The 27,082-nt window shown below is 36.0% G+C and overlaps 1 protein-coding gene across 6 annotated transcripts in view; it reads left to right on the top strand.

The window, feature by feature from the left end:
• RUFY2 (RUN and FYVE domain containing 2) overlaps positions 1-26,866 on the top strand; it is a 44,863-nt gene extending 17,997 nt beyond the window's left edge. For 3 of the 6 annotated variants that reach the window (XM_024986722.2, XM_059882566.1, XM_024986723.2), the window contains exons 11-18: positions 305-472; positions 1,865-1,962; positions 4,369-4,488; positions 12,394-12,523; positions 12,803-12,897; positions 19,641-19,689; positions 24,201-24,278; positions 24,370-26,866. In XM_024986722.2, the coding sequence (XP_024842490.2) occupies positions 305-472; positions 1,865-1,962; positions 4,369-4,488; positions 12,394-12,523; positions 12,803-12,897; positions 19,641-19,689; positions 24,201-24,278; positions 24,370-24,513 (882 nt within the window). In that variant the 3' untranslated portion in view covers positions 24,514-26,866. Of the gene's footprint in view, positions 1-304; positions 473-1,864; positions 1,963-2,722; positions 4,150-4,325; positions 4,489-12,393; positions 12,524-12,802; positions 12,898-19,640; positions 19,690-24,200; positions 24,279-24,369 lie in introns of those variants that run through there. The other 3 variants (NM_001206707.1, XM_059882567.1, XM_024986724.2) reach the window with 3 other exon arrangements.
• Positions 26,867-27,082: the final 216 nt, after the last annotated feature.

Below are 27,082 nucleotides of genomic sequence, written 5' to 3'. Positions count from 1 at the left end.
GGCCTTATGTGGACTATGTCGTTTCTTTAGGGAAAATTAATACTGAGTTTATGAGGCTTAAAAGTCTATAATTCTTGAGCCAGTAGAATAGTGATAATTAATAGATTTGTAAAATGCTTTCATTTAACAAAATGTGCCTTTGAAAATATAGAACGTTGTTATAGGGCCTAGCTGATTTCGTTTAATGGGGCTTATAACTCAAAAGCAGTAGTCTGCATAGTGATTCTTGGTCTAATTAAACTGTTGTGTATCTGACTTTGACATCCTGAAACAGTGTGTGAGTTGAGGCTGTGTTGAATTGCAGGATGTGGAGAATGAGCTGGCAGTACAAGTTAGTATGAAACATGAGATTGAACTTGCCATGAAGTTGTTGGAGAAAGATATCCATGAGAAACAAGATACTCTGATAGGCCTTCGACAACAACTGGAGGAAGTTAAAGCAATTAACATAGAAACGTATCAGAAGTTGCAGGTAAGGAATATTCTTAAAATCTTGGAATTTCTTGTTATATGAATTAAGAACGAATATTTGTATGAAGGGTTTGATTTTGAAGAGATGAATTCATTGTAATCGTGCCATTTTATTAGTAAAAATCAGTGGCTTTTTTCCTAAATGGAAGCTGAAGAAATGTAATAATGCCAAAGAACAGACAAAAATCACCTGAATTTGTTTCTTCATAGTAGACAGGTTAACAGATGAAGATTAAATCTTTTGGGAAAATTTAATCAAAATATGCAAGACATTTTAAAAAATTTCTTTGCACAATATAGTCCTGAGAAAGATTTAATTTTGATTGAAATGCTTCACTGTAATTGTTATGAGTTTTCTGATAAAGTGATGTTGCTGTTAAGTAGACATGTTGCCAAAAGCCTTTTACAATTTAATTTGAAAAAATCAGTGTATTTTCCAAGAGTTTATTCTGGCATCTCTGAAAACATTGAAGGTTGAGGGTTTTTATTCCCTTTATTATTAATGTATCTTTTTCTTGACTGCACTGCATGATTTATGGGATCTTAGTTCCCCAACCAGGAACTGAACCCATGTTCTCAGCAGTGAAAGCTCGGAGTCTTAACCGCTGGACTGCCAGGGAATTCCCCCTTTATTACACTTTAAATGAAGACTAATGGTAGTACTGCTTTAGATCTAGAAGTATTTTATTTTTAATTTATTGTTTTTTAACTGAAGTATAGTTGATCTACTATGTTGTGTTAATTTCTGCTCTATAGCAAAGTGACTCATTTACACATATACATTGTTTTTTATATTCTTTTCCATTATAATTTATCCCAGGATATTGAATATAGTCCCCTGTGCTATGCAGAGGGCTTTGTTGTTTATCCATTCGATGTGTAATAGTTTGCATTTACTAACCCCAGACACCCTGTCCGTCTCCTCCACCCACACACATGGCAGTGAAAAGTATGTCCTCTGTGTCTGTGAGTCTGTTCCATAGATATGTTCATTTGTGCCATATTTTATATTCTACATGTAAGAGAGAACATGGTATTTGTCTTTCTCTTTCTGACTGACTTTACTTAGTATGATAGTCTCTAGTTGTATCCACGTTGTTGCAAATGGCATTGTTTCATTCTTTTTTTGATGGCCGAGCCATATTCCACTGTATAAATATACCACATCTTTATCCATTCATCTTTCAGTGGACATTTGGGTTATTTCTATGTTTTGGCTATTGTGAATAGTGCTACTGTGAACTTAGGGGTACATCTAGGAATATTTTAATCTGTAAATAAAGGCTGGTCGTTTCAAAATAACAATCCCATTGCAAAATGGTATACAAAGCTTATACATATTTGGGTTTAAAAAATTCAAAGCCACTGTAGCTTTTAAGTTTTTTCTAAATAGGGTTCTGAAGATGGTTTGAAGGAAAAAAATGAAATAATTGCCCGACTAGAAGAAAAAACCAGTAAAATTACTGCAGCCATGAAGCAGCTGGAACAAAGGTACAGCATTTCCAATCTTAGTTTCTTTTTTACTTTCTCTGTCCCCCCTTTTCTTTATTCAACTCTGACACCTGCCACAAAGACCATTAGGAAAATTTAGATTAGGACTTTTTTTTTTTAAAAGCCCAGCAGAATTTTGCCTTTTTTTGTTTTGGTTGTTGCATGGAATCAAGTTGCTTTATATTAGCCTGATTCATTTGTCTTTGCCATTTTGCAGACTTTTTAGAAAGGCCTAATATTGGCAATTTTATATGGTTTAATTGTATTACATAGGACAAATACACAAACAAAACCTCGAAAAAGTGAAAAACGAACAAAATCCATGATTGAATTATCCCTGATTGATTTCCATGCGTATAGATCGTCATATCCCTTGTCATTCACCATCTCTTATCTGAAAGCAAGCTTTCTGAGTTGGCAGTTTAGTTGTGTTTCTTTGAGCTAGGCCCCTCAACCCCACCCAAGAAATAATTTTGTTTAAATTGAATTGTTTTATATTGGCATTTTTCACTTTTATTGTTGGAAAATGTAATGTATTTCCATTGACCTGTCATGTTGGTGTCAACATATGTCTTATCATTGCTTTCTTTGAATCTACTTATGAAAAACATAACTATTAATGCTTTATTGACATGAATATTCTTTTATTGACATCCTCTTTCTTCTTTTTTCTTTTTTGTTTTCTTTATCCCCATTTTTACATTTTGGACATCTTTATTACCTTTTTCTGTCTTTGATTTCTGTCCATTCCATTATGAAGTGACAATGATTTGTTAACTCAAACTAGAACAATTGCAATGTCATTGGTGAAATGTGCCAGCAGTGACACTCAGGACCAGTATAAGCTGGTCAAAGATATATCTTTCTGAAAACCACTTATATTTAAACAGACTGAAAGAGAATCAACATTTTTATAATATATTAAATCGAAAAATAATTTACGCTATTATGTATTCTGAAAGGAACCCTGTACACTTTTTGATCAGCTGCTGTGGTAGTACATTGCCATAAAGCAGAGTGGGTGCACTTGGATTTCCAAAAACACATTCCTCAAACCTTGTGCACAAGGGCTTATTTGAGTATTGACCCTTTGGAGGTCAGAATTTTCAAATGCAGTTTTATCTTTTTAGCTACTTTTTGATGAAAAATATAAAAATTGTTTAATAAGTTATCCTTTGGTTTCACAATGTGTTGGCACAGTTTTTTCCCCCATTGGCCCACTCTTTATTTACTAGCCCCTTTACTGATTTTTGAGTACGTTTTAAAGTAGTTTATAACTCAGATTGGCCGTCATCTTACGCTTTAGCTCCTTGACTTTCCAGTTCCTCTTAGCCCTCTTCTATAATAGCACAACTTCACGGCCTACCTCACTCTGACTTTTTTTTCATTTCTGTACCCTTTGAGAAAAGCTTGGGTATCCCGTCTCCCCGTTTTAATATTTTAGATTTAGAGATAACTTGAATGTTACCCTCTTTTCTTTGAAAGTGGCCTTTATACGTTTGGATTGTGTGAGGGTTGCCCCATGGGCATGGATTTTAAAGAAGAAAAGAGGTAACTTTTTTGGCTAGTTGAACAGAAATTTCTCTTAGATATTCCCTTCAAGGACTTAATGTCCCTTGAATTCTTGGGAGATGTTTTCTTATGCAATTAGTGATGTTAAATCTAAGAAATCCTAGATGGCCGTAGGAGACAGGGAGTGGAGCTGAGCACAAGGAGAAGCAATGACATAAATAAAAGGAGGAAAAAAAAATCTACATTTTAAGCTAATTTTAAAAATTCAGTGATGAGGAAGCAACAATGATCTCTAGCAAATGTTGCCAACTAGTACTAAATTCTTTTGCATCCTAAAACACATACATATACACACACACAGCATTGGCATACTCTAGGAAGTGCATAAAGATTCTATAGGGAGGACTTGGCTGTAATTTGAAGCAATCGCAGGTCTTTGCTCTTGGCCTTGTAGCACACTTGATTCCTGGCATACACATCCTAACATAATATATAACAATGTGGCTTCTTCACCTAGTGTAGACATAAGTACTGTACTTTTCATGGTTTTGTAAAAAGGCAGTAATGCACGTATTATACTTTGAAAATTAACTCCTTATGCTTTACATAAGTGGTAAAGGCTATATCGCTTTGCATTGTTAATTACGAACAAGAAATAAAGCAAATTTGAAGATAGTATTCTGGGCATATTATGTATTATATTGAAAAAAATCACAAAACAATTTCTAGACATTGTGTGGCTCTTTCACGTTTGAGTTTGTGAGTTTTTCCCCAAACTTTGTTTTCATTTAGAAATGTTTCTATTTCCCCGTTTTTCTTTTATTTGTCTTCTTCACCCTTTTACACCCTAGTTCTAGCCTCAGTTTTACCCAAAGTTGATTTGAATTACACCAGATTGCAGCAAGCAGAGAAGGCGCAAATGGAAATTGAAGATGAGGACAAGAAATATCTACAAGAGTATCAGAGTAAATTCGACAGTCTGCAGAAACAAATCTCCCAAAAGGAGAAACAGCTGTGAGTATTTTACTTGGAAATAAATACTCGTGTTAATATAATTTCCCCCTCTTTTCCTCCACCTTTTTTTGCATGCAATGGAAGAAAACCTGTGTTTTCATTTATTTAACGATGCTGGCTAGATTGTAGAGTTTTCCTTCAAAAAAAAAAAAAAACCAAAACAAAACTAGAAAGCACAGTTGTGATAAGACTTATGTTTTTGCTCCCTTTATTGTTTATAGAGTTACTTTCAACCGTCTTGCTATCTTCTTGCTCACGGAGAGTTTTATTCTTTATGGTTGTTCAGCATTAATCTGATGGCCATTATGTTTCTAAATACTGAGTATAATAGACCTTTGTAACTCCATGGAGTTTATATTATCAAAGAACATGATGTTTTCTGAGAATATTTTTATTAGTACTTCATATGATAGATCTACATATTACCAGCTAGGAAAGATGCCAAAAAAACAAGCTGTAGGTGAAGTTTTATCCCATTTTTTATAAAATTAAAACTGCATAGGTGTGTATTTACGTGAAGAAAAGTTTTAAGAATATAGATTCTGGGGACTTCCCTGGCAGTCCAATGATTAAGACTCCATGCTTCCACTGCAGTGAGCTTGGATTTTATCCCAGTCGAGGAACTATGCCACACAGCAAAAAAAAAAAAAAAAAAGAATACAGATGATGGAAAATGATTATCTCAAGGGAATAATGGCAAATTGACAGTAATGGCAAATTGAGTAAAAGTAAAATAACTTTTTACTTTTTTAGATCAGTACTTTTTTACCCCAAGAAATATGTATCACTTTTATTATTAAAACAGCAAAACAGCAATAGAAAATTGTTATACATTATGTTTGAAAAAGTGCAGGTCGCTCAGTCGTGTCCAGCTCTTTGTGACCCCATGGACTATGCAGTCCATGTGTAATATCATTAAGCAATATCACTTACCAGGTATGGTCTATTACTTGTTAAGCTACCTTTAAATCCATTGCTTAAAAAACAACTATATTCCAATAAAAATTAATTTAAAAAATCCATTGGTTGAGGTGTTCTTTTCTATTCTTGATGATTCTGTCTAGTGGTTCTGTCAATTATCAAGAGAGGATTTGTTGAAATATCCCAACTATTATTGTGGATTTGTGTATCTCTACCTTCAGTTCTATCAATTTTGGCCTTTTGTATTCTAGAAATCTGTTTGGTGCCTACACATATAGCATTTCTTTGTCTTCTTGGTGAATTGACCTTTTTATCATTTTATAATGTTCCTTTTTTGTCTCTGGAAATTTTATTTGCTCTGCAATCTACTATATCTCATATTAACGTAGCCACTCCTGCTTTCTTCTGACTAATGTTTTCATGTAGTAGACAAAAGATCAATGTTATGTACATCTTCTGTCTTTTTACTTTCAGCCTAATCTGTTTCATTATATTTGAAGTAAGTTTCCTACAGTGCATGTTTTTTATCCATTCTGCCAATCTCTCTCTTAATGATATATTTAGCCTATTTGCATTTAGTGTAATTGTTGATATATTAGAGCTTAAATCTATTGTTTTATTTTTTCCGTTTTCATTCCTGTATTTAATTTTTCTTGCCTTCTCATGGGTTACTTGAACATTATTTAGAATTCCTTTTTGATTTATCTATAGTATTTTTAATTGTATCTCTTTGTATAGATTTTTAAAAGTGGTTATTCTGGACATTGTATTATGTATTTGCAACTTTTCACTACTGATACCAACATTTTACTACTTTGAGGGAAATGTGGAAGCCTTACTTCCACTTAGACCTTTTTGCACTCTCCTTTTTACAATATAATTTGCTTAAATATTTCCCCTATATAATATTGAGAATCACATCAGACAATGATATAATTTGTGCTTCAACCATTAAACATAATTTAGAAAACTTTCTATTGTTCTTTCTTCCTTCACGATGCTCCAAGTTTTCCTTCTTTGTGTCTGAAGAAGTTCATTTAGCCATTCTTCTAGGGTAGGTCTGTTGGCAGCAAACTTCCTTAGTTTTCTTTCATCTGAGGTCTTGATTTCAACTTTTTGATTTTGAAGGGTAGTTTCAGAATTCTGAGTTGACAGTTATTTTCTTTCAGGACTTGAAAATGTTGTACTGCTTTCTTCTGGTCTTCATAATTTCTGTTGAAAAGTAGAATGAATCATTGTTCTTCTAATTACTCTGAAGATTCTGTCTTTGGATTTATGCTATTTCACCTTTGGTCAGCTTCTTCAATTCTTAGGCTTATGTTTGTCAGATTTGGAAAAAACTTCAGCCATTATTTCTTCACATATTTTTTTCAGTTCCATCTGCTTTCTCCTTTCCCTTCTGGGACTCTGATATTGTAAATGTTAGATTTTTTGTTAATGGTCCTACAGGACCCTGACACTATTCTTTGTTGTTGTTGTTGTTGTTTTTAGTCTGTTTTCTTTCTGTTGTTCAGATTGGGTAGTCTCTGTTGTTCTGTTTCTTTCTTTCTATTTTATTTTATTTATTTATTTATTTTTGGCTCTGCTGGGTCTTCGTTGCTGTGCAAGCTCTTCTCTCGTTGCCATGCTTGGGCTTCTCGTTGCCGTGGCTTCCCTTGTTGCAGGGCACAGGCCCTGGGGTGTGCAGGCTTCAGGAGCTGTGGCATATGGGCTCCACAGGTGCAGCTCCCGGGTTCTGGAGCTCAGGCTCAGGCTCAGCAGCTGGTGGCGCACAAGGCGCAGTTACTTGCGGGATCTCCCCAGATCAGGGATCAAACCCCTGTCTCCTGCATTGGCAGGCACGTTCTTTTCCACTGGGCTACCAGGGAGCCCCTGTTGTTCTGTTGGGAAGTTCATTCTTTCCTCATCTTTTCCTGTCATTCACTGAGATTCATTGCATGTATGTATGTATGAATGAATCCCATTCATTGAGATTATTGTATTTTTCAGTTCTAAGATTTCCATTTGATTCTTTCTTTCTTCCAAAATTGCCTTCTTTCCTTCCAAAACTTCTTACTCATTAATTTGTTTCAAGCATATTCTTTTTTTCCCAGAAGAGAGAAAATATAAACTTTATTTTAAATGATAGTCAGAAGTCTAGGTCACAATCTGGGCAGGAGAGGAAATTTTCAAGTGGAGGAAATTACATTTTGGGAATTTTTTATTTGTTTTGTATTTTATCAAACTACAGTAGACTTAAAATGTTGTGTTTTATGCGTAGAGCAAAGTGATTCAGATATTCATGTATATATATATTTTGGGGATTATTTTCCTTTACAGGTTATTACAAAATAATGAGTATAGTTCACTGTGCTGTACAGTGAGGCTTTGTCGGTTATCTGTTTTATATATAGTAGTGTGTATGTTAATCCCCAAATTTTAATTTACCACCCCCTTCCCATCTTTCCCCTTCAGTAATCATAAGCTTGTTCTCTGTGTCTGTGGGTCTGTTTGTTTTGTATGTAAGTTATTCCCCCCACCCCCCCCCCAAGATTCCACACGTAACTGATACCATATGATATTTTGTCTTTGTCTGGCTTACCTCACTTAGTATGATAATCTCTAGGTCCATTCATATTGCTGCAAATGGCATTATTTCATTCTTTTTTATGGCTGAGTAATATTCCACTGTATAAATATACTACATTTTCTTTATCCATTTATCTGTGGATGGACATTTAGGTTTCTTTTATGTCTTGGCTATTGTTAAATAATGCTGCAGTGAACACTGGGGTGCATGTATCTTTTTGAATTATGATTTTCTCCAGATATATGCCTATGAGTGGAATTGCAGGATCAGGTGGGGTTTTTTCTAACCCTGTCTTTATTTTTTTTAAGGAATCTCCGTACTGCTCTCCATATTGGTGTCACCAATTTAGATTTCCTCCAACAGGGTAGGAGGGTTCCTTAAGCATATTTTTAATTGGTTATGGGAACATTTTTTATGATGGTTGCTTTAAAATTCTTGTCAGTTAATTCCAGCATCTGAAATTACCTGACATGTTGTCATCTGTTGATTGTTTTTTCTTATCCAGTTGAAATTTTTCCTGGGTCTTGGTCTAACAAGTGTTTTCCAGTTGCATTCTGCACATTTTGGGAGCTATGTTACGAGCCTGGATCTTCCTTAAATTTTATGTTTTAGCGTCCTTCACTGAAACCACAGCAGCAGGGGAATGTAGACACTGACCACTGACCCTTCATCCCAAGCAGGGGTAGAAGCCCAGGACTGTTCCTGGATGGGATGGAGAAGGGTGCCTAACTAGTGGGCAGGGGTTGAAATCTGTGCTTTCCACACTTTGACACTGTGGAGCAAGAAAGTGGACCTTGTCACCATGAAGGGGAATGGAAATCCAGGCTGCCCTTTTGGTCTCTGTTGACACCATCCTGGAGGAGAGTGAAAAAGGTACCTCATTGACAGTAAGCACAGGTAGAAATCTGGGCTCTCCACTCGGCCTTTGCCAATTGTTTGTGTGGAGGGTAAGAGATGCCTTGTTACTGATGCATATAGAAGTCCAGGCTCTCCATATGGCTTCCGCTAGCGTCACAGAGGTGGATGCGGAGGGATAGCTCATTACTGTGGGTGGTGGTTAAAGTTCAGGCTCCCCACTTGGCTTTCTCTGATACTACCACAGGTGGATTGGAAGGGGTACCTCATTATTGCCAGGTGAGGGTAGAAATTATGCTCCCCACTTGGCTTTTGCTGACAGTGGTTGGGGTGAGCATGGTTTCTTCCTCTGGTGTTTTTTGGATTAGGGCGTTTATTTTTGAAATAAAGTTTCTATCATGCTAGGCTGCGTATTCCTGGCTGTTTGGCAGGAGAGAGTAGGCTTTCCTAGGGACTTTTTTATCTGTGCCCATTGCTGTTTGTGCGTGTGGGATTTTTCAGCACCCAGTCTGGGCTTTTAAGGAAGCAAGAAGAAGCCTCAGGGCACTCATTACCAGTGTTATTACTTGAATCCTGAGGTTCCTAGCTGGTCTACTTTCTTCTCTTCCCCCTTTCAGAATATTCTTATATTTGTTTATATATAATGTCTAGGGTTTTTAATTGTGCTTAGTTGGACAGATAGGTAGAAATGTGTTTACTCCACCTTGTCCAGAACCAAATTAAGTTTCTTTTAAATCTACCATGAAAATAACATTTTGAGAAGCTGGTATATAGAATAAGGCTTTAGGCCAGGGAATAAATATTACCTTGATTGGAAACTTGCACCATTTGTACATTGTGAAACTAAAACCTACCTGTTTTTCTACCTGCCTCCCCCCCCCGACACAAAAAAAGAAACCACTTAGCAAACAAACATTTTCTTTTAATCTTTAAAGTTTCACAAAAGCACTTTCAGGACTTTCTTGGCCACAGAAATCAAAAGGAACATTTAAGTTGTCAAGTTTATTAATGGTGCCAAGGGTTTTCTTGTTTAATTCCTTGTGCCCTGCCAAAATGGAAAAATGTGAAAATCAAGACTGGGATACTTCGCCAGTCAATAAAAGACAGTCTTGAAACTTTAGTAATCTGTGTTACTGAATTGGTTTTCTAGAGTTTGACAGAAGTATAGGTAAGACAAGTCTGATATTTATTCTTCAGTGCTGCCTTTATTTGATCACTGCCCAAAGGACGACCCAAATAATGCTCCAGGGACCTGGCCCTTCCCAATAGGACTAACCTACACAATAGGAAGCTGGAAATTTCTTGCCTGGAAACTCCCATGGATGGAAGAGCCTGGTAGGCTGCAGTCCATGGGGTCGCTAAGAGTCGGACACAACTGAGCGACTTCCCTTCCACTTTCCACTTTCATGCATTGGAGAAGGAAAAGGCAACCCACTACAGTGTTCTTGCCTGGAGAATCCCAGGGACGGAGGAGCTTGGTGGGCTGCTGTCTATGGGGTTGCACAGAGTCGGACACGACTGAAGTGACTTAGCAGTAGGCAGCAGCAGAGCTGGGGATAGATATTTGTCCCTGCTGAGACCATGAAAGTAATTTTGTTTCTCATTTGGTGCCATTTTGGTAGAGCATAAACATGTTAACAATTTAGAGATTGTAGGAATCCCTGATGGCTGAGAAAAATTGGAACTGTTTCTATAGAAATAGGCAATTGGGACTTTGTCCCAGAAAAACAAGTTCCTTTTTTTTTTTTTTTTTTAAACATATTCCCTTTTTTCACCTAAAATGGAAAAAACTTTTGGTTTCTTAACTCCCCAACCAGGAATTGAACTCACCGCACCCCATGCAGTGGAGTGTTAACCACTAGACCTCCAGGGAATTCCCTGGACATACATTTCCTCTTTATAACATTTTGATGAACATTATTTTTTGGTATGCATAGATATTTTTGCTTTTTAGAAAGAGGAAACATGCTACATACTCTCTAGTATCTTGCTTATTATATCTATTATTGATACATCATGGACATTTTATCATATCAATTACTGTAGGTCTATACCATCGTATCTCAGTTAACCTCAAGGAATCATTTAGCCTGAAAAAAGTGTGCTTTATTGTTTAAATTTGCATATCTTTGATTACTCTTGAGAGCCTTTTGTATTTCTGTTGTGAACTGTCAGTTCCTATCCTCTATTTTTTTCCTCTGTGGTGTTCAGTTTTTTAATATTTATTTGTAAGAACTCTTTATGTATTTATTCTGGGGTCTTTCACATACAGTGAAAATGTTTTCTAAGTTATAGTTTATTTTTAAACTTTGTTCATAGTGTTTTTTATTCATTTAGGCATTTTACAGTAGATTTTTTATTACTTATTTTTTAGACATTGTATAGTTATATTTTCCCTTTTTTTCCTTTATGGTTTCTGCCTTTGGTGATCAACATGTGTTTTGACAATATTTGTAAAATAACTTAAAATCAAAATTTTTCTTTTGCTTTCTCACTCAGTTTTTTCTGACTCTGGATGATGAGGCCACTCAATGCACTGTACTTTGCTTACTCAGTGTTAGCAATATATACCTGTCCCTCCATATTCCTTTTAAATCTGTGGTGAAACAGTATTTATCAACACTTTGTAAATTCCATTTTGAAGTATCCTGTCTCTTCAACTTGAATTATAGAATCTCAAATTTGCTTCCCCGAAAATAATTTGGCTATAGATGGAAATGCTAACCATATGAGGAAACAAAAGTAATTTTAACGCAAAAAATTAAAATAATGTAATACTGTGATATTCTCAATATATGATATAATATAATAATTAAAATGTAAAGTACTAGGAACTACAGCATTATTAGTGTACACCTTACCTGATAACAACTGCTTATGAGAAATAATTATTGAAATATTTTGGAGGCCTTCCTAAAACGTGAGAATTTGACTACTTTTGTTTTTCCAGCTAGCACCTGTTGTCTGATTGATGAAATGGTGCTTTCAGATGTGAACTGGCATTTTTCAGACAGTGTGGATTTTCCTCTGGTGTCTCCTCGGTCTTAGATCTGTTCTGTAATGGGTCAGCTTCTAACAGTAATCTTGTTACTGTAATCTTGTCAAGTAGCACTTGACACCAGGATTGAGTTCTCTGTTACTGATGTTAAATTGACTTAATGGTTGCTGTAATTCTTAAATCAGAGCAATACTTTTCATTAGTTTTTTGTAAAAATTTTCTCTTGGCACAGAACGTGGTTCCATTTCTAAGATACAACAAGCCTTAATAGTATGGTGTGCCTTTCCAGGCATTTTTCATGCTTGTCCAGTATTTACGTATGTAGAATTAGTAAATGACAGATCCCAAGAGGTTTTTGTGATTGACAAATTAACTGAGATTTGAGATCTGAAAACCTTGTGCTACTGAACTTGTTTTCTAAAAGGTATTTGTGAAAGAAAATCTTAAGAATTTAATTACAAAGGTGAAAGTAATCAACCAATAAGTTACTCTTAAAAAGAATACATACAACTGTCATGTGAGAAAGAGCACTAAGCTGTCTGTGTATAATTTGTCATTCAAGGGCGCAACTGGAAACCGATCTGAAGATTGAGAAGGAATGGAGACAGACTTTGCGGGAAGATCTTCAAAAGGAGAAAGACACCGTATCTCATCTCAGAAATGAGACCCAACAGATCATTACTCTTAAAAAAGTAAGTAATGGTGGTAAACTTCAAAAATCCTGTCGTGATGAAAGTTACTTGAAAAGACAATCAAGTCATAATTTGCATGTATACGGAGGAAACAAAGTATACTGGTCTTCTTTAAAAATATCATTAAGGGGATTAAATGAATAGAAAATAGTTGATAGGAAATAGACCAGCTATTTTTTATAAAAAGCTGAAGGATACACTCCTATCCTTTAATGGTATGTATACGATGTGGAGTTTGTTTCTTTTAAATTGCATTTTCTGTCTTTTATTATTTTGAAGGAGTTCCTTAACCTCCAGGATGAAAATCAGCGGTTGAAAAAAATATATCACAAACAGGAGCAAGCTCTTCAAGAACTTGGCAACAAACTTAGCGAGTAATTTCTCTTTTTTCCTTTTACTAAGTAGTCATTGACTTTTATAAAGTTATGAGTGTGCCAAACCAAATAGGCATAAAAGTTTAATATAAAAAAGAAAGATATCAACTTGGAAACAAAGCCAAACAAAAACTTCAAAATTAACAGATAAGGGTGTGGACTGGGGAGAGATTGTGTTAAAAATTATGTTCTAAAATGAACATAGATCTTAGCTCTAGATATTTTCCAGTAGATGAACTCTAAGACTGTTGTTTAATGTCTCCAAATCATATTTTTCTCAGAAGTCAAATTTTCAGAATAGTTGGAGAGATCTTTTTCAGACTGTTCTGAGAAGGAGCCACCATTGTGAAAAGTTGATGTTGTTTGATGCTAGTTGGGGCTTAACTTCATACAGTATGGTTGGTTCTATCACATTCAAGTGTTACTGGGTTCCTATGAGGACAAGGAGAAATGGATTTCTATCTTTCAGAAATGGATTTCTGAATTTTCCTCCTTGTTCCACATTGTCTTTGTTTGGGATTAGCTTCATCTTTGTGCCCTGATTGAACATATTGTTAAATACCCAGGGTAAACGCTGGAAGGTTTGATTTAGTATTGAATTTAGTATTGAATGTATCACTGTCACATTAGAAAATAAGAAGTGTCATTTTTTTTATAATACAAAAAAGTTAAAGAAAGCTACAGTGACCCATAATTCTATCACCTAAATAAATCCCTTTGATGTTTTATATGGTTAGAAAATTCAAAGAGCATCAAAAGGGAACTTCCCTAGTCATCCAGTGGTCAAGACTCTGCATTTCCATATCAGAGGTGTGGTTTTGATCCCTGGTCAGGAAACTAAGATCCTGTAAGTGACGCAGCCAAAAAAAGAAAAAGGTAAAATGAGGTGAGGTTGGGAGGGGGAAGGTCATGCAGAATAATATGAGACATTTAATTTTGTTGAAAGGGAAATAGTTCAGAAATCGTATTTAAACTTACCATTCAGGATCTGCATTTTCAAGTTATGACTGAATTTTAAAATTAGCATTCATTAATGTCATTCATTGGAATGGGTGAATTTAACTCAGATGCTCATTATATGTCCTGAGAGTCCCTTGGACTGCAAGGAGATCCAACCAGTCCATCCTAAAGGAGATCAGTCCTCGGTGTTCATTGGAGAGACTGATGTTGAAGCTGAAACTCCAATACTTGGGCCACCTCATGCGGAGAGCTGACTCATTTGAAAAGACCCTGATGCTGGGAAAGATTTAGGGCAGGAGGAGAAGGGGATGACAGAGGATGAGATGGTTGGATGGCATCACCAATACAATGGACATGGGTTTGGGTGGACTCCAGGAGTTGGTGATGGACAGGGAGGCCTGGCGTGCTATGGTTCATGGGGTTGCAGAGAGTTGGACACGACTGAGTGACTGAACTGAACTGAATGTCATTCATTGGAATGGGTGAATTTAACTCAGATGACCATTATATCAATTACTGTGGACAAGAATACCTTTGAAGAAATGGAGTAGCCATCATAGTCAACAAGAGTCTGAAATGCACTACTTGGGTGCAGTCTCAAAAACGACAGAATGATCTCTGTTTGTTTCCAAGGCAAACCATTCAGTATCACACTAATCCAAGTCCATGCCCCGACCAGTAATGTTGAAGAAGCTGAAGTTGAACAGTTCTATGGAGACCTACAAGACCTTCTAGAACTAACACCCCAAAATGATGTCCTTTTCATCATAGGGGACTGGAATGCAAAAGTAGGAAGTCTAGATACCTGGAGTAACAGGCAAATTTGGCCTTGGAGTACAGAATGAAGCAGGGCAAGGGCTAACAGAGCTTTGCCAAGAGAATGCACAGGTCATAGCAAACACCCTCTTCCAACAACACAAGAGAATAGTCTACACATGGACATCACCAGATGGTCAATACCAAAATCAGATTGATTATATTCTTTACAGCCAAATCAGGTTGATTATATTCTTTGCAGCCAAAGATAGAGAAGCTCTATACAGTCAGCAAAAACAAGACCGGGAGCTGACTGTGGATCAGATCATTAACTCTTTATTGCCAAATTCAGACTTAAACTGAAGAAAGTAGGGAAAACCACTAGACCATTCAGGTATGACCTAAATCAAATCCCTTACGATTATACAGTGGAAGTGACAAATAGATTCAAGGGATTAGATCTAATAGACAAAGTGCCTGAACTATGTACAGAGGTTTGTGACATTGTACAGGAGGCAGTGATCAAGACCATCCCCAAGAAAAAGAAATGCAAAAAGGCAAAATGGTTGTCTGAGGAGGCCTTACAAATAACTGAGAAAAGAAGATAAGCAAAAGGCAAAGGAGAAAAGGAAAGATATACCCATTTGAATGCAGAGTTTCAAAGAATAGCAAGGAGAGATAAGAAAGCCATCCTCAGTAATCAAAGAAATAAAGGAAAACAATAGAATGGGAAAGACTAGAGATCTCTTCAAGAAAATTAGAGATACCAAGGGAACATTTCATGCAAATATGGGCACAATAAAGGACAGAAATGCTATGGACCTAACAGAAGCAGAAGATATTAAGAAGAGGTGGCAAGAATACACAGAACTATACAAAAAAGATCTTCATGACCCAGATAACCATGATGATGTGATCACTCATCTAAAGCCAGACAGCCTGGAATGCAAAGTCAAATGGGCCTTAGGAAGCAACACTACGAACAAAGCTAGTGGAGGTGATGGAATTCCAGTGGAGCTATTTCAAATCGTAAAAGATGATGCTGTGCAAGTGCTGCACTCAACATGCCAGCAAATTTGGAAAACTCAACAGTGGCCACAGGACTGGAAAAGGTCAGTTTTCATTCCAATTCCTAAGAAAGGCAATGCCAAAGAATTCTCAAACTACTATACAATTGCAATCATCTCACATGCCAGTAAAGTAATGCTCAAAATTCTCCAAGCCAGACTTCAATAGTACGTGAACCATGAACTTCTAGATATTCAAGCTGGATTTAGAAAAGGCAGAGGAACCAGAGATCAAATTGCCAACATCAGTTGGATCATTGAAAAAGCAAGAGGGTTCCAGAAAAACATCTACTTCTGCTTTGTTGACTATGCCAAAGCCTTTGACTGTGTGGATCACAACAAACTGTGGAAAATTCTTCAAGAGATAGGAATACCAGACCACCTTACCTGCCTCCTGAAAAATCTGTATTCAGATCAAGAAGCAACAGTTAGAACTGAACATGGAACAACAGACTGGTTCCAAATAGGAAAAGGAGTATGTCAAGGCTGTGTATTGTCACCCTGCTTATTTAACTTATATGCAGAGTACATCATGTGAAATGCTGGGCTGGATGAAGCACAAGCTGGAATCAAGATTGCTGGGAGAAATAATAACCTCAGATATGCAGATGACACCACCCGTATGGCAGAAAGCGAAGAACTAAAGAGCCCCTTGATGAAAGTGAAAGAGGAGAGTGAAGAAGTTGGCTTAAAATTCAACATTCAGAAAACTAAGACCATGGCATCTGGTCCCCATCACTTCATGGCAAATAGATGGGGAAACAATGCAAACAGTGATAGACTTTATTTTTGGGGGAGGGGGGGGCTTCAAAATCACTGCAGATGGTGACTGCAGCCATGAAATTAAAAGACACTCACTCTTTGGAAGAAAAGCTATGACCAACCTAGATAGCCTATTGAAAAGCAGAGACATTACTTTGGCAACAAAGTCCATCTAGTCAAAGCTATGGTTTTTCCAGTAGTCATGTATGGATATGAGAGTAGGACTATAAAGAAAGCTGAGCACCGAAGAATTGATGCTTTTGAAGTGTGGTGTTGGAGAAGACTCTTGAGAGTCCCTTGGGCTGCAAGGAGATCCAACTATTCAATCCTAAAAGAAATCAGTCCTGAATATTCACTGGAAGGACTGATGCTGAAGCTGAAACTCCAATACTTTGTCCACCTGATGCAAAGAACTGACTCATTTGAAAAGATCCTGATGCTGGGAAAGATTGAAGGCAGGAGGAGAAGGGGACAACAGAGGATGAGATGGTTGGATGGCATCACCGACTCAATGGACATGAGTTTGAGTAAGCTCTGGGAGTTGGTGATGGACAGGGAGGCCTGGTGTGCTGCAGTCCATGGGGTCACAAAGAGTTGGACATGAGTGAGTGACTGAACTGAACTGAATGTCACTGACAGGAGTAAGTATCCCTTTTAGAGTTTACCAACCATGTGACTTAGGGCCATTTATTTAAGCTGTTTAAGCTCATTTTTCCATTTGTAAATTGTAGAGTTATAATATCCCTTTCTCCATTTGTAAATTGGAGAGTTATAAAATACCTCTAGGGTTCTTTTTCTGATTAAAAGAATAAGTATCTGAAAGCATCTAACACAGTACCTTTCCTCATCTCAAGCAGAATATCAGTTTTCTTGTCTGTAAGATGAACAGGATAGATATGAAAGTTACTTGCCAGTGCTTACATTCTAAACCAGCAATCTAAAATATAAATGATTAATTTGAAAAGTACTTTTGATAATGGCATATTTACTCTTAATTGATTTCTTATTGAAGGATTCTTATAAAGAGAAATTTTGATAGATTTTGAAAAGCTTTAAATGTTAATTATTCAGGACTTGCCTGGCAGCCCAGTGGGTAAGACTTCTTACTTCTAATGCAAGTAGATTGGGTTTGATCCCTGCTTGGGGAACTAAGATCTTGCATGAGCATGGTGCAGGGGAAAAAAAAAAGTTAATTATTCTGAATAAGTTATAATTGTAGATAAACTGTCTAGTATGAAGATTAAAGCAATAAACCTGAAATATTAATATTTGGAGAAAACTTGGAATGTGAAAATTTAGGATGAAATATTAGAAAAAGAAAAATCTAATCTGTTATGTCATAATTACTGTCAGTTTAAAATGACTGAAAGAGGAAAAAACCAGCTTCTCCCTTATCCTCAACTGAGGCTTAAATTCCAAGAAGAAAAACTTTTAGTTTAAAGAATTACCAGGATTCTTCCAATGTAGTATTCTGTAATGCTATTCTTTCCATATAAAGAAATTTACAGATTTTTTTTCCTTCATAGAGGGATTTCAGGATTGTCTGAGGCTTATGTAATTTATGGATGTTTTCCTATAGTGTCATAATTGATTGTATCACATTTATCACATTCTCGTGTTTTATTTTGACCTTTTTCTATGCTTTTTTTCATGCTGTGGTCAAATATTTTCAGAAACTTAAATACATATTCCTAAATGGAATTTAATTAAAATGAATAATACAGACATGTGTTCCCTGCCTCGGACAAGGAAAAGGTGTTCTTTTACGGTGTGTTTATTGGAACTGTAACTGATACTCTCTTTCTTTAGGATAGTTCGGCAATTTGTATCAGGGTAGAAGGGGCAGTATGCTTTTTTAGGGTCCGTATTTGTGAATAGAGGCATTTTAACCAGAAATAAATCAACACCAGTAAGTTTTCATATAGAAAGTATTTCTGTAGTGAACACCATTAAGTAAGCTATTTTTATTCCATATTCAGTTTTTCTGTATATACTATTGTGGCCAAAATTCCCATCAGCGTCAGTTTTCCTTGGGTGCTTTTTGTAGATGTGAGTTCAGCTAAGAAAATTTGATTACTCTGTTAGTATTTTTACCCAGTGTAATTTTACATTTATTATTCCCACTGTAAGAGTTGTTATGAGCCAGATAAAAGACTAACACTGTTTTTAAGTTTTGGAACAAAGAACACTTGTAGGGCAAAGCAAGTTCCTAATGTTCTGCTTCAGACTGTAGTATTTTATGTATGTTTTAATCCAACTATTTCATTTTTAAGTTATCTTAAGAAAAATAATACAAATGTTTTGGTCATTTCAATTTTAATGAATAGTTTTATGGCAAAAAGATTTGAAACATGTTGAAAATTCATCAGTAGGTAATTATGTAAACTGCATACTTTACATTTTTTTTTGTGGTATACCATGTAACCATTTAATATAATGATGTGGCAGATACTTAATAATAAGTTAGTAGCTCTAAGCCTTTCAGAATATATTGTTAAGTCATATGGGGAACTATGTAAATAATTTTTCCATTTGAAATACACATACTCATTGACATGTAGAGATGATCATGTCCGGGTATTGGGATCACAGATAAATATTGCATGTTAACTAACACGTATTTTTAAAAGGTTAAAAAAGTATTATATCTTCCTTAATATAGACACTGTTACTTACCACTCTGTAGCATCTGCTACAGAAAGAGTATTCATAATGGTTAACCTATCAGCTTTTGGGTCTCAGAGGTGAGGATTTAAATCCCGGCTTCCTCAGTTACCATCTTGTGACTTGTTACAAGTGACTAAACCTCTTAAGACCTCACTGTTTTCATCTGTATAAGTGTTTCTGAAGACTAAATGAGACTACACATGCAAAGTTCATAGCATAGTGTCTGGTACCTCAGCTGTTTATTGACAGCTACAATAAATGATATCTATCATTAATAGTCATAACCACATGAAAATTCCAACGTTCTTTCTTTAAAAAAAGCAAATTTTAAATCTCAAGACTATTTTTGCTTTAGGTCATTTAAGAAATACAGGAAACTGTTAAATATAATCCCACTAGCCAAAGAAGATCATTAGAATAATATATACAGTTTTATATCCTATGAAAATTCAGTACTCTTCTAAGGAATTATTAGATGTTCTGTATTTTAAAATGTGTAGTGAAATTTGAACCAATTTATAATCTTTTTAGATCAAAACTTAAAATTGAATACATGAAAGAAGCCAACAAAGCATTGCAGGTGAGTTTGAAGTATTTTCCTCAAGTAGGAAGGTATGGATATCTGTGAAAGTCTCCAGTAGAAGGTAAGGCTCTGTGTTCTGTTGTTGAATCTTAGGATATGTAGAGGCAGAAGCACTGAATGGGGAGCTTGTAAGATGGGGTCCACCTCTTCACTATACCTCTAGAACACATTATTAAAATTCCTCATGTTGGAAATGACCTTGGAAATAGTTTTGTCTACTTTCCTGAAGTTGTGGCATGGTTAGAGTGAAACTGCCTTTGGATTTGATAATCCTTAAATGCCTGAGCCAGTCTGTTACTAGTTTTTGATCTTCAAGTCACATATCACCATGGAGTCTGTTTCCTCTTCTGATTTTGGCTTATGATTTTGCCTAAGGTTGCTTTGAATATTGAGTATGTTAATTGAGTGAAAGCGATTTGGTACAACTGAATACATGGTTCTTACAACAGAGGAGAAAATATAGTCTCTGTGTGAGTACTTCAGTGACAGATGGCTTCTTAACCGCACAAGCTCCCCATTTCCTTTACCAAAGTGTTACATGAAAGTCATTTAAAAAGTCAAATTGTACTACATACTACGAAGACTTAAAAAAAAGAAAAAAAGGGAAGCAGTCTTTTGTTTTTCCCCTTCTTGTCCCTTATCCATTCCAGCTTTTGCCACCATTAGGGAGCTACTTTTAATTCTTTTTAGTTGTTTCTTCTAGCATTTCCCTATTTCTTAAGTATTATGCAGACCTGTGTATTGCCTCATTAACATGATGGATGAGGAGTTTTGCTAACTCTCCCCCTGGTCTGTCTACTCTTCACTGTTCTTCTCCTGTAGTTAAGTAAAAGTTTTTGTGAAATAATATTACTGTATATTCTTTATTATGAGTATTTAAATACTGTTCCTTGCTGGGGCAGGTAGTATTATATATTGCAGTTGTATTTTTTTTCTTGAACAACTTTTCATTTCCTCTAGAGCTAATATTTACCCCCCCTGCCTTTTTTAGTTGTATTTGAGAATCAGAGTTTTCTTATACCTTCAAACACTTCTGCTGCTGCTAAGTCGCTTCAGTCGTGTCCGACTCTGTGCGACCCCACAGACGGCAGCCCACCAGGCTCCCCCGTCCCTGGGATTCTCCAGGCAAGAACACTGGAATGGGTTGCCATTTCCTTCTCCAATGCATGAAAGTGAAAAGTGAAATTGAAGTCGCTCAGTCGTGTCCGACTCTTAGCGACCCCATGGACTGTGGCCCACCAGGGTCCTCCGTCCATGGGATTTTCCAGGCAAGAGTACTAGTGGAATGGGGTACCATTGCCTTCTCCACAAACACTTCTATTAAATGCTTTTTAATAGAAGTTTTTCACATGGTAAAAATGAATTAAGGAATCAGTTCTTTCTTTTTCTATCAGAGTCATACTTATTGAAGTTCTCTGCTTTATTGCTCCTGTCTGGTCTGGTCACTCTTGTCCTGGCATTTCCCTTTGTTGTCATTCATTCTTTCAATGCTTTTTTTTTCGCCGTGCCACACAGCTTGTGGGACTTTTTTATAAATAGTTAGCCAGCTAGGCATCAAACCTGGGTCTTTGGCAGTGAGAGCATGGAATCCTAACCACTTGATCAACATGGAATTCCTACTGGGCAATGCTTCCTTCAATAGCCTCCTAGAAAATGGTGAATGAATAATAAAAGATTTTATGAATCTGTATGCCTTTATTCTGCTCTCACACTTTTTTAGGAGATACGTAGGGATGTTTGCCCAACTGTCATTTTTTAAGCTCTTTTGTAAAAATTTTTCACTGTGAAATATATATCATATATACAAGAGGACACGTACAGTACAAGTTAAAAATGCTAGCATACTGTTTTAGCTTGTGGTAGAACATGTGTGCTCCCTGATTGCATTCCCTTCCCTACAGTAACAGTCTACTGTTTTTGTTAATCATTATGTTTTTCTAACAGTTTTATTGTTCATATCTAGCCTACATTATCTAGATTTCCATTTTTATGTGTATGAAAATGGATTTATATATGACTTTTTTTTTGGTGCTTACTATTGTCCAGTTGATGGGTCTGTTGTCTTACAATGGGTCTATTTCTTACAATGGGTCTATTGTAAACCAGCTATTGCAGTTTCTTATGTTTTGGATTTTATCTGATTTCTTCTAAATAGTATTTTTTCCTCTATCCCCTTATTTAAGCCTATAAACTGGAAATTAAACCTAAAGTTTCCACCTTCTGTGAGACTTATTTCTGTTACTATATTTTTAATATTCAGCAGGCTCCTATTTGCTCATTTTTCCTTTTTAAAATAACATCTTGTTTTATCTCTGAGGATATTCCATTATAATTTCTTTAATGTTTTCTTTTATTGCTGCCATTCTGTTTCCTCTGAATATTTTCTTCTGTTTATTTGGCTGGAGTACTTCATGCCCAAATCATTCCTCAAATGTTAGAAAATCTCCCAGTTTTGATGAAAGGCACAAAAAATCTTGGAAGCCTGGTGTTTGTTGGTTCGGTGGGTGGGGATGTGTTGTAATAGACAGGGAGGCCTTGACCAAAGAGAAATCTGTCAACTTCCAGTCTGTTGGGTATCTTCTCCCAGTGTTGGTATCTACTTCTCTCTGGAGCAGTTGACTTTGTTCAGAGAAGGATCCTTAATACCGTTTGGAGGATTTAACCTGAGTAGCTGACATTCTGGAATGCCAAGGGCAGAGAAAAATAGCCATTTGTTTGCAGAGCAGTAGCTTGCCCCCTTTAGTTTTGGCTCTGCTTGTAAACAGCTTTGTTTTGTTGAGGAAGCAATTCAGCTCCCTGGATCTCAAGTTTTTTTTAATCTGTAAAATGAAAGCTTGAGGGTGCTGTTCTGAGGTCCCTTCTAGCTAATGCACTAGGGTTACCCTACATTGTACAGCTTTTCTCCTTGAGAGGTGCAAGGTAAGTTCATAAGTCTGGAAATAAAGTTGGAAGCTCAACCCTGATGTCAGAACGTTACTTACTTTTGAACCAAATGATGGTGTTTGGAAATCTGCTTCATGTCAGGCTCTCGTCCTTACAAACATAGCTGGGCAGCAAAGTTGCTTGCACTATGTGACTTTGGGACATTTGGCAAATCACTTTGCTTTTTATGGTGTTCCAAGTTAGACTGAATTATCTTCAAGGCCTCATCTTGCTTTAAAAAAAATAATTCCATGATTCAAATCATGTGATTCTGCTGGTCAGTCTCTGTATCTGATGGGAGCTGTCTAGGGTTTTTTTTGTTTTTATATCTTCACTTCTTACAATCCTGTGTTCTAAGAAGCCTTAAGAGTGCCTGAAGTGCAGTAACCCAATACCATTTGTCTTACCTCTGCTATAAGACTGTGAAATTAACCTTGCAGTCTTGATCCCTGAATGCTTACTCTCTTTTCATCTTAGTTTCTTCCAAGAATTATGCTGTCAGGTAGAAGACGCTTTCAAGAAAACTCAGGCTTTTGAGAATGTCTGTGGGTTTTTCCGCTTGTAAGATTGTTCTCTCGTTAGCTGGTGTAGGTCCTATTTTGCTCGCTCCCTCTTCCAAGTTAGAATCAGATATACTTAAGAGTCAGATATACTTGGTTCTGTGGAAGCAGCAGCAGCAGTGTAGCTTAGTCTGGGCTGTTTCCAAAAGGGACATGTGATGAGATTAATCAGAAATACAGGACTTCTTTCAAACTTACGTCTTCTCATTATAAAATGGGAACCACCTAACAAAGTTGCTTTCATAGGGGGAAAAATGCTTTTCCTAGCCAAGATCTTGGTTGGTTAAGAATGAGTCTAGTTAGTTAGAAATTTTAGGTATCAAGTTAATTTCTACCTGTTTAATTAAGACTACTTACATTTGCTATAAAAGTTTACAGAGTATCTGTTAAATTTGTGAGTTACAGAAGGGAAATTTATAGCACTGTAGAACTGAATTTAAGGTGAAGTCTTACCTAAAGAACTCAATCATTTGATTTACAAATTCTCTTCAAATTTTGTGGATTAGTTGTGTATAATACATACATAATGCCAAACTCATGTATTTCACAGTGAAAACTTATCTTTAAGTGTTTTTGGACTAGACATTAAGATTCTTTCTTTAGTTACTATCCATAGTGGATTTTTGTTAAAAACATTTGTCATGAAATGTTCTAGTATTCAGTTGTAAAGAGTAAAATGAACCATCATCCAGTTTCACTATTTATCAATACATGGTCAATCTTGCTTATTTATATAAGCATGTCCCTTTTTCCTCACCCAGATTATTTTGAAGGAAATTCCACATTTGTTTCATCTACAACTGTTTCAATAAATCTGTCAAAAAAAAAAGGAGGACTGATTTTTGGTTTATCTATATGCATATTCCTATAAAATGCTCTTGGTCTGAAAATCTGTCAAAAAAAAAGGAGGACTGATTTTTGGTTTATCTATATGCATATTCCTATAAAATGCTCTTGGTCAGAAATGTTTTCATGTATCTTTTAGTACTAATTTGAGCATTAATAATTATATTTTTCCTCTATCAGGGACTGGTTTGGTTGAAAGACAAAGAAGCAACACATTGTAAACTTTGTGAAAAGGAATTCTCACTGTCTAAGAGAAAGGTAAGGGAGAACAGGAAGTGAGTCCAAAAGTTTTGGTGCAAATATGGCTAATTTTACTCATTTTTTTTCCTCTGATTTTTCCATTTAATAGCACCACTGTAGAAATTGTGGGGAAATTTTCTGTAATGCCTGTTCTGACAACGAACTGCCTTTGCCTTCTTCACCGAAGCCAGTACGGGTTTGTGATTCCTGTCACGCATTGCTAATTCAAAGATGCTCATCTAACTTGCCATAATATTCCAGAACTAATGTATGAAAAGTACCTACAATGAATGATGAATGTTACATATGAACGTGTGTACAATGTATTCAGACAGCCCTTAAGCAGCTTTCAGACAGCATCTGTACCAGTTTTACTTTCACATATTCAACTCACAGGAACTCTTAATGTATGAGATTTCCTTTGCCATTTTTATTCAAATAACAGGGCATGCTTTAAAAGTAACCTCAGCCTAATTCCTGACTGTAGTTATCATGTAACTCTTTTCTTAATGCCATGGAGAGGCCAGAGAGCATAGCCTACATGTTTGCCTTATTTTGTAAACTGAAGTCGCTCAGTCGTGTCCGACGCTTTGCAACCCTCAGACACAACTGAGCGACTTCACTTTACAAAATAAGGCAAACATGTAGGCTATGCTCTCTGGCCTCTCCATGGCATTAAGAAAAGAGTTACATGATAACTACAGTCAGGAATTAGGCTACGGTTACTTTAAAGCATGCCCTGTTATTTTTGAATAAAAATGGCAAAGAAAATCTCAAATTATACATTAAGAATCCCTGTGAGTTGAATATGTGAAAGTAAAACTGGTACAGATGCTGTCTGAGTAGTTATTATGTAACTCTTTTCTTAGTGCCATGGAGAGGCCAGAGAGCATAGCCTACATGTTTGCCTTATTTTGCAAAGGCCTTCTGAAAAATAGTTTCAGATTATTCTTCTCCAGATTGTCAAATTGATATTTGATGGTGCCTGTAATTTTTTCTTAATGCACTTTAAAGACTCACAGTTCCAAGAACGACTGGAAATGCACATTTTAGTATTACTATTTCAACAGGTTTTTCATTACCTTGGTAAAGTGTCAACTGTATTTATCTGCTTCCCCTCCTCTGCCCATTTTGCATTAGAAAATGCCTTCCTTCTCTATAGTCAATGTGGTATTTTGCTGAACTTTCAGATATAGTGGTTTAAAGAGGTATTACTTTGTCTCCAAATACTTTGAAAAGTTATATCCATTTCTTAGGGGGGACTCACACCTTTAAAAGTCAAAACATAGGAACTGCTCTGGCAGTCTAGTAAAGACTCCACACTTGCACTGCAAGGGGGCACAGGATGGATCCCTGGATTAAGATCCTGCATACCACATGGGCATGGCCAAAAAAATGTCAAAACATAAATTTTCCTAGAAAAAAATGTAATAGCCAGGATTATAGGCTCCTGATTTTCCCTTAGCATTTAAGGACAAATCTAAAATACAGTTAAACTTTGCCTTTGATTATGACAGGTTTGAGTAAAAAAAGTTCTGTATTACCTTTCCAGCCCAGTAACTTTTAGGAAGCATTACACTGTGGCAGTCTACTACAGTAGAGTAAAATACCATTTATTAGCACCTCCAAGCCAGGACCTAGAGCCCTGCCATTACATATATACTTGAACTATTTCAAGCATAAAGTCAGTAAACACTAATCCCTGTTAATAGTTTATAGCATACCAAGAATTTAATTAATCTTTAAAACTACCCTTGTATAATTAACCGTTTCAACAGCATCACCACTTGGGGTTCTACTTTTTTAAGTCTTAAGTCATGCACTTTTGAGTTTGTACCTTTTAAACATGCCATTATTGGTATCCACATTACTCCTAAGAGCACTACTAAATAAAGCATGGCTACTCCCTCCCCACTAAGATAGCACTGCTTATTCTACAGGATCGTTATCCTGAGTACATACTTCTGTTGAGGTTTAAAATTAATTTTCTAAGTTGCCCAAGTATGAAACCACTGTTTTACTTTCAGATTTCTTTTCCATAATCCAGTTTTTAGTCTTCAATCAGAATGGACATACAGATTTATAGGTGGTCTTTAATGCTCTGATAGGAGTATTTGAAACATGAATTATATTCTTTGAACTGTTTTGTACTGATGGGATGGGTTAACATTTTTATGACGAGAATAAGCAAAAATGAAAAATTTCAAGTGCTGTTTTTTATTATTGTGCTTAAACTTTAAAATGTGATTCTCTTAAATACCAACCCTGGTTTCATTCAACAAATAAACCATGATTTTTAGTCCCAATTTAAATTCTTCACCACTCATGTTATTGCCATTGATTTGGGTCTTTTGCAGGCAGGCTTTTTCTAAGAAAATACTGAAACTTGCTCCATTTTGTTTTGACTTGTATCTAAAAACCATAATCTAATTTTGGATTTCATGTAATAGAACTGTGTATTTTGTGCACTTTGTGTACTGTTACACCCTCATCTAGTAGTAACCTAATGCTATCATGGTGCCAAGGAATTGTGATTGTTAATTCTCATATTCACACTTCTCTAAAATGTGAATTTTATATGACAAATAAAACACCTGAAAAATTAAGCCTGTTTTAGAAAAGTGGTGTGAGCCTAGTAATTAAGGGAGTGAGTACAGGCAGTAAGATGAATCATTGCTCCAGTTGATAGGTTCCACTTATGCTACCAAGCTGCCTTCTTTAACAGCAGCAGCAATTATTCCTTTGTCACTTTGTCTAATATTCAATTAGATATAGTACCTTCTACCAATTTGGTTTCTAATCATTAACTGACAACAAAGCAT

The sequence above is a fragment of the Bos taurus genome, chromosome 28 (assembly GCF_002263795.3).
Source record: "Bos taurus isolate L1 Dominette 01449 registration number 42190680 breed Hereford chromosome 28, ARS-UCD2.0, whole genome shotgun sequence".
Taxonomy (NCBI): domain Eukaryota; kingdom Metazoa; phylum Chordata; class Mammalia; order Artiodactyla; family Bovidae; genus Bos; species Bos taurus.
The sequence above is the reverse complement of the archived record's forward strand: the minus strand, read 5'-3'. Positions and strand labels throughout refer to the sequence as shown.